Below are 12,394 nucleotides of genomic sequence, written 5' to 3'. Positions count from 1 at the left end.
TCCACCCTTCCCTGAGTCTCTGTCTCAGTGAGATTCCACCCTTCCCTGAGTCTCTGTCTCAGTGAGATTCCACCCTTCCCTGAGTCTCTGGCTCAGTGAGATTCCACCCTTCCCTGAGTCTCTGTCTCAGTGAGATTCCACCCTTCCCTGAGTCTCTGTCTCAGTGAGATTCCACCCTTCCCTGAGTCTGTCTCAGTGAGATTCCACCCTTCCCTGAGTCTCCGTCTCAGTGAGATTCCACCCTTCCCTGAGTCTCCGTCTCAGTGAGATTCCACCCTTCCCTGAGTCTCCGTCTCAGTGAGATTCCACCCTTCCCTGAGTCTCTGTCTCAGTGAGATTCCACCCTTCCCTGAGTCTCCGTCTCAGTGAGATTCCACCCTTCCCTGAGTCTCTGTCTCAGTGAGATTCCACCCTTCCCTGAGTCTCCGTCTCAGTGAGATTCCACCCTTCCCTGAGTCTCAGTCTCTGTCTCAGTGAGATTCCACCCTTCCCTGAGTCTCTGTCTCAGTGAGATTCCACCCTTCCCTGAGTCTCCGTCTCAGTGAGATTCCACCCTTCCCTGAGTCTCCGTCTCAGTGAGATTCCACCCTTCCCTGAGTCTCTGTCTCAGTGAGATTCCACCCTTCCCTGAGTCTCCGTCTCAGTGAGATTCCACCCTTCCCTGAGTCTCAGTCTCTGTCTCAGTGAGATTGCACCCTTCCCTGAGTCTCCGTCTCAGTGAGATTCCACCCTTCCCTGAGTCTCTGACTCAGTGAGATTCCACCCTTCCCTGAGTCTCAGTCTCTGTCTCAGTGAGATTCCACCCTTCCCTGAGTCTCCGTCTCAGTGAGATTCCACCCTTCCCTGAGTCTCCGTCTCAGTGAGATTCCACCCTTCCCTGAGTCTCCGTCTCAGTGAGATTCCACCCTTCCCTGAGTCTCAGTCTCTGTCTCAGTGAGATTCCACCCTTCCCTGAGTCTCAGTCTCTGTCTCAGTGAGATTCCACCCTTCCCTGAGTCTCCGTCTCAGTGAGATTCCACCCTTCCCTGAGTCTCCGTCTCAGTGAGATTCCACCCTTCCCTGAGTCTCAGTCTCTGTCTCAGTGAGATTCCACCCTTCCCTGAGTCTCTGTCTCAGTGAGATTCCACCCTTCCCTGAGTCTCCGTCTCAGTGAGATTCCACCCTTCCCTGAGTCTCTGTCTCAGTGAGATTCCACCCTTCCCTGAGTCTCCGTCTCAGTGAGATTCCACCCTTCCCTGAGTCTCCGTCTCAGTGAGATTCCACCCTTCCCTGAGTCTCCGTCTCAGTGAGATTCCACCCTTCCCTGAGTCTCCGTCTCAGTGAGATTCCACCCTTCCCTGAGTCTCTGTCTCAGTGAGATTCCACCCTTCCCTGAGTCTCTGTCTCAGTGAGATTCCACCCTTCCCTGAGTCTCCGTCTCAGTGAGATTCCACCCTTCCCTGAGTCTCCGTCTCAGTGAGATTCCACCCTTCCCTGAGTCTCTGTCTCAGTGAGATTCCACCCTTCCCTGAGTCTCTGTCTCAGTGAGATTCCACCCTTCCCTGAGTCTCTGTCTCAGTGAGATTCCACCCTTCCCTGAGTCTGTCTCAGTGAGATTCCACCCTTCCCTGAGTCTCCGTCTCAGTGAGATTCCACCCTTCCCTGAGTCTCCGTCTCAGTGAGATTCCACCCTTCCCTGAGTCTCCGTCTCAGTGAGATTCCACCCTTCCCTGAGTCTCTGTCTCAGTGAGATTCCACCCTTCCCTGAGTCTCCGTCTCAGTGAGATTCCACCCTTCCCTGAGTCTCAGTCTCTGTCTCAGTGAGATTCCACCCTTCCCTGAGTCTCCGTCTCAGTGAGATTCCACCCTTCCCTGAGTCTCAGTCTCTGTCTCAGTGAGATTCCACCCTTCCCTGAGTCTCCGTCTCAGTGAGATTCCACCCTTCCCTGAGTCTCCGACTCAGTGAGATTCCACCCTTCCCTGAGTCTCCGTCTCAGTGAGATTCCACCCTTCCCTGAGTCTCTGTCTCAGTGAGATTCCACCCTTCCCTGAGTCTCTGTCTCAGTGAGATTCCACCCTTCCCTGAGTCTCAGTCTCTGTCTCAGTGAGATTCCACCCTTCCCTGGGTCTCTGTCTCTGTCTCAGTGAGATTCCACCCTTCCCTGAGTCTCTGTCTCAGTGAGATTCCATCCTTCCCTGAGTCTCTGTCTCAGTGAGATTCCACCCTTCCCTGGGTCTCCGTCTCAGTGAGATTCCACCCTTCCCTGAGTCTCTGTCTCAGTGAGATTCCACCCTTCCCTGAGTCTCTGTCTCAGTGAGATTCCACCCTTCCCTGAGTCTCTCTCTCAGTGAGATTCCACCCTTCCCTGAGTCTCTGTCTCAGTGAGATTCCACCCTTCCCTGAGTCTCTCTCTCAGTGAGATTCCACCCTTCCCTGAGTCTCTGTCTCAGTCTCAGTGAGATTCCACCCTTCCCTGAGTCTCTGTCTCAGTGAGATTCCACCCTTCCCTGAGTCTCTCTCAGTGAGATTCCATCCTTCCCTGAGTCTCTGTCTCAGTGAGATTCCACCCTTCCCTGAGTCTCCGTCTCAGTGAGATTCCACCCTTCCCTGAGTCTCTGTCTGTCTCAGTGAGATTCCACCCTTCCCTGAGTCTCTGTCTCAGTCTCAGTGAGATTCCACCCTACCCTGAGTCTCTCTCAGTGAGATTCCACCCTTCCCTGGGTCTCCGTCTCCGTCTCAGTGAGATTCCACCCTTCCCTGAGTCTCTGTCTCAGTGAGATTCCACTCTTCCCTGAGTCTCTGTCTCAGTGAGATTCCACCCTTCTCTGGGTCTCTGTCTCGGTGAGATCACGTCAGTCCTGGGATCTTTCTCTGTCTTGGTGAGGTCCCATCCTCTCCTGGATCTCTCTCGGTCTCGATGAGTTCCCGCCTTGAACTGGGTGTCTCTCGGTCTCACTGAGATCCCATCCTATCTTGAGCCTCTCACAGTCTCACTGAGATCACGTCACTCCTAGGATCTCTCTGTCTCAGTGAGTTCCCATCCTGTCCCGGGCATACATCAGGCTCAGTGAAACCCGTCCTATCCTGGATCTCTCTCGGTCTCAGTGAGATCCCGTCCTGTCCTGGGCCTCTATTTGTCTCTGTGAGATCTCATCCTATCCTGGGCGTCTCTCTGTCTCAGTGAGGTCCCGCCCGGTCCTTGGGTGGGCTGGGGTCTTTGTTGAGATGAGATCCCCCTCATTCTCAGTGGGAGTTTGGATGCTGTTGTGTGGTGCTGGTGATGCAATATCCTCTCCATTCTGATGTGTTTTGCAGGAGGCAGAGAGAATTGGTCAAGAATTGGTCAATGAAGAAGAACAGGCTAAAAAGAAGGCTGAGAAACGAAGACTTAAGAAAAAAGTAAGAGTCTGAGTGAAGTGTTTACACAGGATCCCTGTCTCTGACTCAGCTACCTGTGTTTACACAGGATCCCTGTCTCTGACTCAGCTACCTGTGTTTACACAGGATCCCTGTCTCTGACTCAGCTACCTGTGTTTACACAGGATCCCTGTCTCTGACTCAGCTACCTGTGTTTACACAGGATCCCTGTCTCTGACTCAGCTACCTGTGTTTACACAGGATCCCTGTCTCTGACCCAGGTGCCTGTGTTTACACAGGATCCCTGTCTCTGACTCAGCTACCTGTGTTTACACAGGATTCTCGTCTCTGACCCAGGTAAATGTGTTTACACAGGATCCCAGTCTCTGACTCAGGTACCTGTGTTTACACAGGATCCCTGTCTCTGACCCAGGTACCTGTGTTTACACAGGATCCCTGTCTCTGACTCAGCTACCTGTGTTTACACAGGATCCCTGTCTCTGACCCAGGTGCCTGTGTTTACACAGGATCCCTGTCTCTGACTCAGCTACCTGTGTTTACACAGGATCCCTGTCTCTGACTCAGGTGCCTGTGTTTACACAGGATCCCTGTCTCTGACTCAGGTACCTGTGTTTACACAGGATCCCTGTCTCTGACCCAGGTGCCTGTGTTTACACAGGATCCCTGTCTCTGACTCAGCTACCTGTGTTTACACAGGATCCCTGTCTCTGACTCAGGTACCTGTGTTTACGCAGGATCCCTGTCTCTGACTCAGGTACCTGTGTTTACACAGGATCCCTGTCTCTGACCCAGCTACCTGTGTTTACACAGGATTCCTGTCTCTGACCCAGCTACCTGTGTTTACACAGGATTCCTGTCTCTGACTCAGGTACCTGTGTTTACACAGGATCCCTGTCTCTGACCCAGCTACCTGTGTTTACACAGGATTCCTGTCTCTGACCCAGCTACCTGTGTTTACACAGGATTCCTGTCTCTGACCCAGCTACCTGTGTTTACACAGGATTCCTGTCTCTGACCCAGCTACCTGTGTTTACACAGGATCCCTGTCTCTGACCCAGCTACCTGTGTTTACATAGAATAGATATACATAGAAACCCGACAGTGCAGAAGGAGGCCATTCGGCCCATCGAGTCTGCACCGACCACAATCCCACCCAGGCCCTACCCCCACATATTTACCCGCTAACTACAGGATCCCTGTCTCTGACCCAGCTACCTGTGTTTACGCAGGATCCCTGTCTCTGACTCAGGTACCTGTGTTTACACAGGATCCCTGTCTCTGACTCCGGTACCTGTGTTTACACAGGATCCCTGTCTCTGACCCAGGTACCTGTGTTTACACAGGATCCCTGTCTCTGACCCAGCTACCTGTGTTTACACAGGATCCCTGTCTCTGACTCAGGTACCTGTGTTTACACAGGATCCCAGTCTCTGACTCAGGTACCTGTGTTTACACAGGATCCCTGTCTCTGACCCAGCTACCTGTGTTTACACAGGATCCCTGTCTCTGACTCAGGTACCTGTGTTTACACAGGATCCCAGTCTCTGACTCAGGTACCTGTGTTTACACAGGATCCCAGCCTCTGACTCAGGTACCTGTGTTTACACAGGATCCCTGTCTCTGACCCAGCTACCTGTGTTTACACAGGATCCCTGTCTCTGACTCAGGTACCTGTGTTTACACAGGATCCCAGCCTCTGACTCAGGTACCTGTGTTTACACAGGATCCCTGTCTCTGACCCAGCTACCTGTGTTTACACAGGATCCCTGTCTCTGACCCAGGTGCCTGTGTTTACACAGGATCCCTGTCTCTGACAAGTGTTTGTAAGTGTTTTTGTTTCCCCTCATTATTGGCACATCAACAGGACATTACTCTTGGTCCCATCTTCACTGTTACAGTATATTCTTGTGCACTGTGACACTAAAATTCGGTGATGGACCTTACTGAGTATTCATCTCACTGCACACGCAATGATTAATCTGAGGTGATCAATGTTGACTGGAATTAATTTTCTTCAGAGACAGAAAGAGAGAAGACGGCAACAGAAATTAGAAAAAGAAAATAGAAGTGAGAATAAAATTGGAGAGAATGTGAAGGATAAGGTGAGAACACTTTTCTGAAGTATTAATGAGCTCTGGGTGAGATGGGATCTCTCATGCTGATGGATTGCGACTAAATAGCGCTTTGACTGAGTTTCTGAGTTTTGCTCGTACTATATGGGGCAGGCACGGTAGCACAGTGGTTAGCACTGCTGCTTCACAGCTCCAGGGTCCTGGGTTCGATTCCCGGCTCGGGTCACTGTCTGTGTGGAGTTTGCACATTCTCCTCGTGTCTGTGTGGGTTTCCTCCGGGTGCTCCGGTTTCCTCCCACAGTCCAAAGATGTGCGGGTTAGGTTGATTGGCCAGGTTAAAAATTGCCCCTTAGAGTCCTGAGATGCGTAGGTTAGAGGGATTAACGGGTAAATATGTGGGGGTAGGGCCTGGGAGGGATTGTGGTCGGTGCAGACTCGATGGGCCGAATGGCCTCCTTCTGCACTGTAGGGTTTCTATGATTCTAGGTGTGTGGAAACCAGGAGGTTAAACCAGAGACTACCAGGCGCGCAGAATACTGGGAGAGATGGCCAGCACCACCTTAGGGAATAGTAAATTAATAGATAGGTTCAGAGTAAAGGAGAAAGTAAAAATAGGTCGAAATCCGGGTTAATGTTCGTGTACGTGAATGCATGGAGCCTGGTAGATAGGATTGGTGAGTTACTGATGCAGATTATCATTCGGGAATGTTGTGGTTGTAACAGGTCTGGCTCAAAGAAGGACAGGTATTGGTGGGGTACCCAAGGTGACCAGTACTGTCAGAAAATCTCAGCCAATACAAGACTCATGAGGCCAGTGTTTCTGAGCTAACTTTATTTAACCAGCAGCTGCTAGGAGATCATCAGAGGATAGAATCATAGAGGTTTACAGCATGGAAACAGGCCCTTCGGCCCAACTTGTCCATGCCGCCCTTTTTTAAAAACCGCTAAGTTAGTCCCAATTGCCCGCATTTGGCCCCTATCCCTCTATACCCATCGTACCCATGTAACTGTCTAAACGCTTTTTAAAAGACAAAATTGTACCCGCCTCTACTACTGCCTCTGGCAGCTTGTTCCAGACACTCACCACCCTCTGTGAAATAATTGCCCCTCTGGACCCTTTTGTATCTCTCCCCTCTCACCTTAAACCGATGCCCTCTAGTTTTAGACTCCCCTACCTTTGGGAAAAGATATTGACTATCTCGCTGATCTGTGCCCCTCATTATTTTATAGACCTCTATAAGATCACCCCTCAGCCTTCTATGCTCCAGAGAAAAAAGTCCCAGTCTATCCAGCCTCTCCCTATAACTCAAACCATCAAGTCCTGGTAGCATCCTAGTAAATTTTTTCTGTACTCTCTTTCTAGTTTAATAATATCCTTTCTACAATAGGGTGACCAGAGTCAGCTCTCAGGTGGAGCAGCTAGACCACTCCAAGTAGATCTACGTTTACAATTCAGAACAGATCAATGATAGGTTTTCTTATCAATCATTCCTGCCTTACATTAACTTAAAATTAATCGTCTTCAGTATATATGTATCAACAATAATACCTGTCATAAACCTTAGCCAACTGCATCTTACTATCGGGCGTAATGGCATTTTATTGGTCCGTAGAATCCAGAAGCTAACTCCTTACTTGGGTGATCCCCTTCCCCGTGTTGCCTGGAGACCTTGGACGCCAGCCTAAAGTTCAAATGAACGTTCTCATGGGTTTCCTTAAGGGTCACTGCCAAATTTGATCAATACATGACACCACGTCTGGGCATGTATCCATCTCGTCTGGGCAATGAATAAACTATTCATGAAATGATTAAGTGTTCTTTCTGTCTGAAACTTTACTGATAAAGCTTGCATATCCTCAAGGTCTTTGTATTCACTTGGAATATGACCTCCCTGAATGCCTTTTTACCATGATGCTTTGCAGCAAACTGCTGTTGGCTAAAATGAACCATACATCTTAAAAATACATTCAAAATATTAGCATAGTGTTTAACCTCATAATCACTTATTAGATCTCTTACTGCATTCACGTGTGTAAACTATTCTCTTGTTGGCTTATACGCTTGTTTTAAGAATCATTTAACTCTTTGCTTGTAGTTCTGTCAGCACCTTAATGTCTAATGTTTACAAATCTTGTTAACTTATTAGGAGCACCCCACATCAACAGGGTATTAAACATTCCTGGATACAAGGTGTTCAGGAAAAAAAAGGGAGAGGGGTGGTGGTCATGGTTTAGGAGAACATTGCAGTGCTGGAGAAAGAGGATGACCCAGAGGGGTCAAGGATAGAATCTATTTGAATCAAGCTAAGGAACATAAAAGGAAGAATTGCATTGCTTGGTGTAGTGTATGGACTACAATTAGTGGGAAGGAAATCTCCAAGGAAATTAGAGAGAGAGGTTCAGGAGTTATAGAGTACTTATGGGGGGAATTTACCACCTCAGTTTTATATTCAGATAATAAGTGTGCAGGGCAAGAGTTTCCGGAATGTGTTGAGGGAAATGTTCTGCAGTGGTTTGTTTCCAGTCCAATGGAGAGAGGAGGAACTGCTCGACCTGGATCTTGGGAATGAGGTGCACCAAGTGGATCAAACGTCAGTGAGAGAACATTCCTGGGACAATGATCATTGTATCAGGAGGTTTAGGCTGACTACAGAAAAGGGTGAGGAACAGGGGGATGCTAACTTCAATGGGGATCTGGAGCGAATAGATTGGAGTCGAAGGTTGGCAGGAAAAATGGCAGCTGAACAATGGGACTACCTTCAAGGAAGAGGTAGTTCGGGTGCGGTATAGCCCCTCGAAATGGAGAACAAATAAAGCTAAATGAGAAAAGAGGTAGAAATTAAGATAAAGAAAGAAATATTCTTCTGACAGATGTCACATTGAAAATGCAATTAAGAAGATTCAGAGTAGAGGGGAAGAAGCAAATACGAGAAACAAAGAAGGACTATGAAAAGAGATGGCAGACAATGTATCCCAAAGTCTACCATGTGTGTGTAAATAGTGAATGGTTGTGTAACAAGGGGTAAAGCCCATTAGGGGCTAAAAGGGGGGTTTACAAAAGAGGCAGGGAACACAAATTAATACTAACGTTCGCAATACTAAGAACTGCAAACGTTGCACCTTTGTTCAAAAAAGAGTGTGAAGATAAACCCAACAGCGACAGGCCAGTCAGTTTAACTTCGGTGCTGGAGAAACCTCTGGAAACAATAATTCAGGACAAAGTTAATATTCACATGGACAAATGCACGTTAATTAAGGAAAGTCGGCATGAATATTTTAACAGAAAGTAGTGATTAATTAACTCGAGTCTTTTTGAAGAGATACAGAGGGTTGAGGAGGGTGATGCGGTTGACATCATGCACGTGGACTTCCAAAAGGCATTTGATACAGACTTGTCAGCAAAGTTACAGCTAACAGAATAAAATGGGCATTAGAACATGAATACAAAATTGGCTGAATGACGGGAAACAGACTAATGATCAATGGTTGTTGTTTGGGCTGGAGGAAGGTTTGTAATGGAGTTTCCTAGGGGTCAGTGTTGGAACCCTTGCCTTTATATATTATGTGTTAATGACCCTTCGTGTGCATAGCACAAGTTGGACATATTACGAACTGTGAGGAGGACAATGTGGAACTTCAAAAGGACGTAAACAAGTTGGTAGGATGGGTAGGCAAGTGGCAGCTGAAGTTTAATGCAGAGAAATGTAGAATGAGTCATTTTGATAGGAAGAACCTGGAGAAACTATAGAGTAAAGGATACAACTCGGAGCAGTGGAACCTGGTGTATATGCATAAATCATTGAAGGTGGCCAAATAGGTTGAAAGAATGGTTAATAAAGCACAGTCTCCTAGGCTTTGTTGAAAGGGGCATAGATTACGAGAGCAGGGTGGTTATGTTGGAACTTTTATAGGACGCTAGTTTGGTTTCAGCTGAGATGTTGTACTGCTTTTTAGAATCACAGAATAATCACAGCACAGGAGGAGGCTGTTCGGCCCATTGGGTCTGTGCCCACCCTCTGCAGGCACAGTTCACCTCATGCCACCCTCTGCCTTTCCCTGTAGCCCTACAAATGTATTTTGTGTAATCATCCAATTCTTTTTGAAAGACACCACTGAGTTTGCGTCAACCACACTCTGTGGAAGAATGTGAAGGATTGGAGAGCATGCAGAAAAGATTCACACGAATCTCTCCACGGATGAGGAATTTCAGTTATGAAGATAGATTGGAGAAGTTAGGACTGTCTTCCTTGGAGATGAGCAGGTTGAGAGGAGATGTGATAGAGGTATCTTGAGTCTGGACTCAAAACTGTTCCCACTTGTGAAAGGGTCAAGAACAAGAGGGCACAGATTTAGATTATTAATTAGAGAAGCAAAAGCGATATGAGAAGAAACTTTCCCATGGCGCGGGTTAGGGCCTGGAATGCACTGCTCGAGAATGTGTGGAGGCAGATTCATTCGAGGCATTCAAAAGAGAATTCGACAATTATTTAACACGAATGCGCAGGGTTACAGGGAGAAGGCAGGAGACTGGCACTAGGTTAATTGCACATCTAGAGAGCCAGTACAGACATGGGTGGGCCAAGTGGCCTCCTTCTGAACTGTAACAATTCTGTTCCGCTGGTGCCTAGACAAGTTTCTGTGGCCTCCCAGTCAGTGTGTTTCAATGTGGTGTCAGTGCTTGTCCAGCGTGGTGTTAGGGAATGGGTTACGCTAATTTAGCAAACAATTCTGAAACGTTTTATCTAATGTTGGATCTGTTCTGCCTGCAGAAAGTTTTATCAAAGAAAGAAAGTTGTAGCGATGGAGAGGAGGATGACGAAGAAGTGAGTGGAAATACTAAACGTGGTCTTGATCTGTCTCCCGAGAAAGGGGCTTCGGCGTGCAAAAAGCAGAGCTCCGACAAAGCTAACATTAGGAATGAGGATAGTGGTGTGAAAGTGACTGCTAAGGACAGTAAAGCCAAGAGGGATAGAGTGGGTGAGGATGAGAACACAGCCGATAAATCTATGTATAAATCCGAGGTAAGAACCTGGGCTTTGCAGCACTCCAGCTGATTGGGAGTGAGCTGCGGTGGCTTTATGGAGAAAGGCTAAGGGGATTTGAAATTTCCCCCCCCCTGTTTCTGTGCGGGTCGTGGTGGTGGACAATATGCAACCTCCTCTCAGGACCTGGTGCTCCCCTCTCTTACATCCCTGCTGTGCATCTAAAAGCTTGGAGCAAGGGAAGGCCAATTGGATCTGTCAAGCTGACTGCACCGAGGTCACACTCGGTTCAAAACTTCCTCTTCTGCCACCCCCCCTCGCCCTCACCTCCTTCCCCCACCCTCCTCTCCAGAACTACAACTAATTAATCTCCTCTTACCTTGTCCTCCTCCTGGTAAACTTGATTGCGTTTTGAGTGGATAAAGGTTTCTTCTGTCACCCCTTCATGTTGGCCTAGTCCTGATTATTGGCGGTTTAACGGAGGTAGTTCTGTCCCAGCTTCGAGCACCCTTGCTCCTGTTAACTTACTGCAATGGGAAAGGGAACCAGCTCTTCTGTTTGTCTTGTTTGAAGTTGGAATTGGTGGGAGTGCGGGTTTGTGGGATACGTTTGTGTTGACACCGTCTGCCCTTCTTGCAGGATGAGTTGGATATGAACAGTTCTTTTGTTTCAAAAGCTGTCAACCAGATGAAACGTAAAATGAATATAAAACCTAAAGCTGAGAGGAAAGAGAACGAGAAAAAGAAAGGTGAAAAGAAGATAGAGGTGAGGAAGCTTCTGACCGCTGCTGCGCGGGTTAGACTTGGTAAACTATAACTCAGCACTGGAGAGCTGCTGCTTATTGCCCTTCTCCTGATGCCACTGACCCTTGGTGTGAGACAGGCAAAGCCCTGACTTGCTTTTATACGGCACCTTTATAAACCAAAGCATCATCTCCAGTTCCATATCTCGGGAGCATAATCAGGTAAAATTCGAAACTGAGTGAGAGAGAGATTAGGACAAGGGAGAAGACAAGGGAAGAGAGGTTCAGGGAGGGCCGTTTCTGAGCTTGGGCCTGGCACGGCCACTGATTCAAGAGGCCAGATTTGGAGGAGCAAAATGAGGCTTTAAAAAAATTTATTCCTTCATGGGGTTTGGGTGCTGCTGGCTAATTGCCTCTAATTGCCCCTGAGAAGATGGCGCTGAGCTGCTTTCTTGAATTGCTGCAGTCCGTGGTTGAAATCTTCCATTCGTGCTCACAGCTGGGATTTTGTGGTGTTATTGAGAGTGAAGGGAGTTTTGGCTGGAACGCCAAATTTTCTGATCTTGCTCACAAAGGGGTCCAGCCACTGACGAGACCAGCGAATCCCACCTCATGGTTTTGTCAGAACACCCTGGGGCTTGTGGAGGTTTCAAATGAATAAATGGGAGAACAAGGTGACAGAAATGATTTCAAAATGGAGGCACTAGCAGACAGGGAGCAGTGATGAGTGAACTGGCCTTCATGTGAGGAAGGATATGGGCAGTGAGGTTTTTGATAAGCTGGAGTTTATGGCAACTTTGCAGTATTTTATCCAAGTCTCGGGTGTGTGCGCGTGTGTGTCTCCATGGCAATATGTTACTCAACCATGGTTGAACAGAACAAGGCGTAACCTTGATTTTGTCCATGCTTGACATCCGAGTACAGGAGCAGGGATTTCTTGCTGCAACTATACAGAGCCTTGGTAAGGCCACACTTGGAATACTGTGCGCGGTTTTGGTCTCCTTATCCGAGGAAGGATGTTCTTGCTTTAGAGGGCGAAGATTTACCAGGCTGATACCTGGGATGGCAAGACTGATGTGAGAGATTGAGTAGGTTAGGATTATATTCGCTGGAATGGGGGGGGGGGGGGGGATCTCGGAAACCTATAAAATTCTAACAGGATCAGACAGGGTAGATGCAGGAAGGATGTTCCCGATGGCAGGAGAGTCCAGATTCAGGGGTCACAGTCTGGGGATACGGA

General features: G+C 48.1%; 1 protein-coding gene across 1 annotated transcript in view; it reads left to right on the top strand.

Annotated features, from left to right (window-relative positions):
- Positions 1-12,394, top strand: part of LOC144489051 (uncharacterized) — a gene marked incomplete at its 3' end in the record, with an annotated part of 60,895 nt that overhangs the window by 12,904 nt on the left and 35,597 nt on the right. Inside the window, exons 5-8 of the mRNA XM_078207001.1 lie at positions 3,296-3,379; positions 5,377-5,460; positions 10,200-10,451; positions 11,052-11,177. Of these exons, the coding sequence (XP_078063127.1) occupies positions 3,296-3,379; positions 5,377-5,460; positions 10,200-10,451; positions 11,052-11,177 (546 nt within the window). The remainder of the gene's footprint in view (positions 1-3,295; positions 3,380-5,376; positions 5,461-10,199; positions 10,452-11,051; positions 11,178-12,394) is intronic.

Source organism: Mustelus asterias, unplaced genomic scaffold (genome assembly GCF_964213995.1).
Source record: "Mustelus asterias unplaced genomic scaffold, sMusAst1.hap1.1 HAP1_SCAFFOLD_1967, whole genome shotgun sequence".
Taxonomy (NCBI): domain Eukaryota; kingdom Metazoa; phylum Chordata; class Chondrichthyes; order Carcharhiniformes; family Triakidae; genus Mustelus; species Mustelus asterias.
The sequence above is the reverse complement of the archived record's forward strand: the minus strand, read 5'-3'. Positions and strand labels throughout refer to the sequence as shown.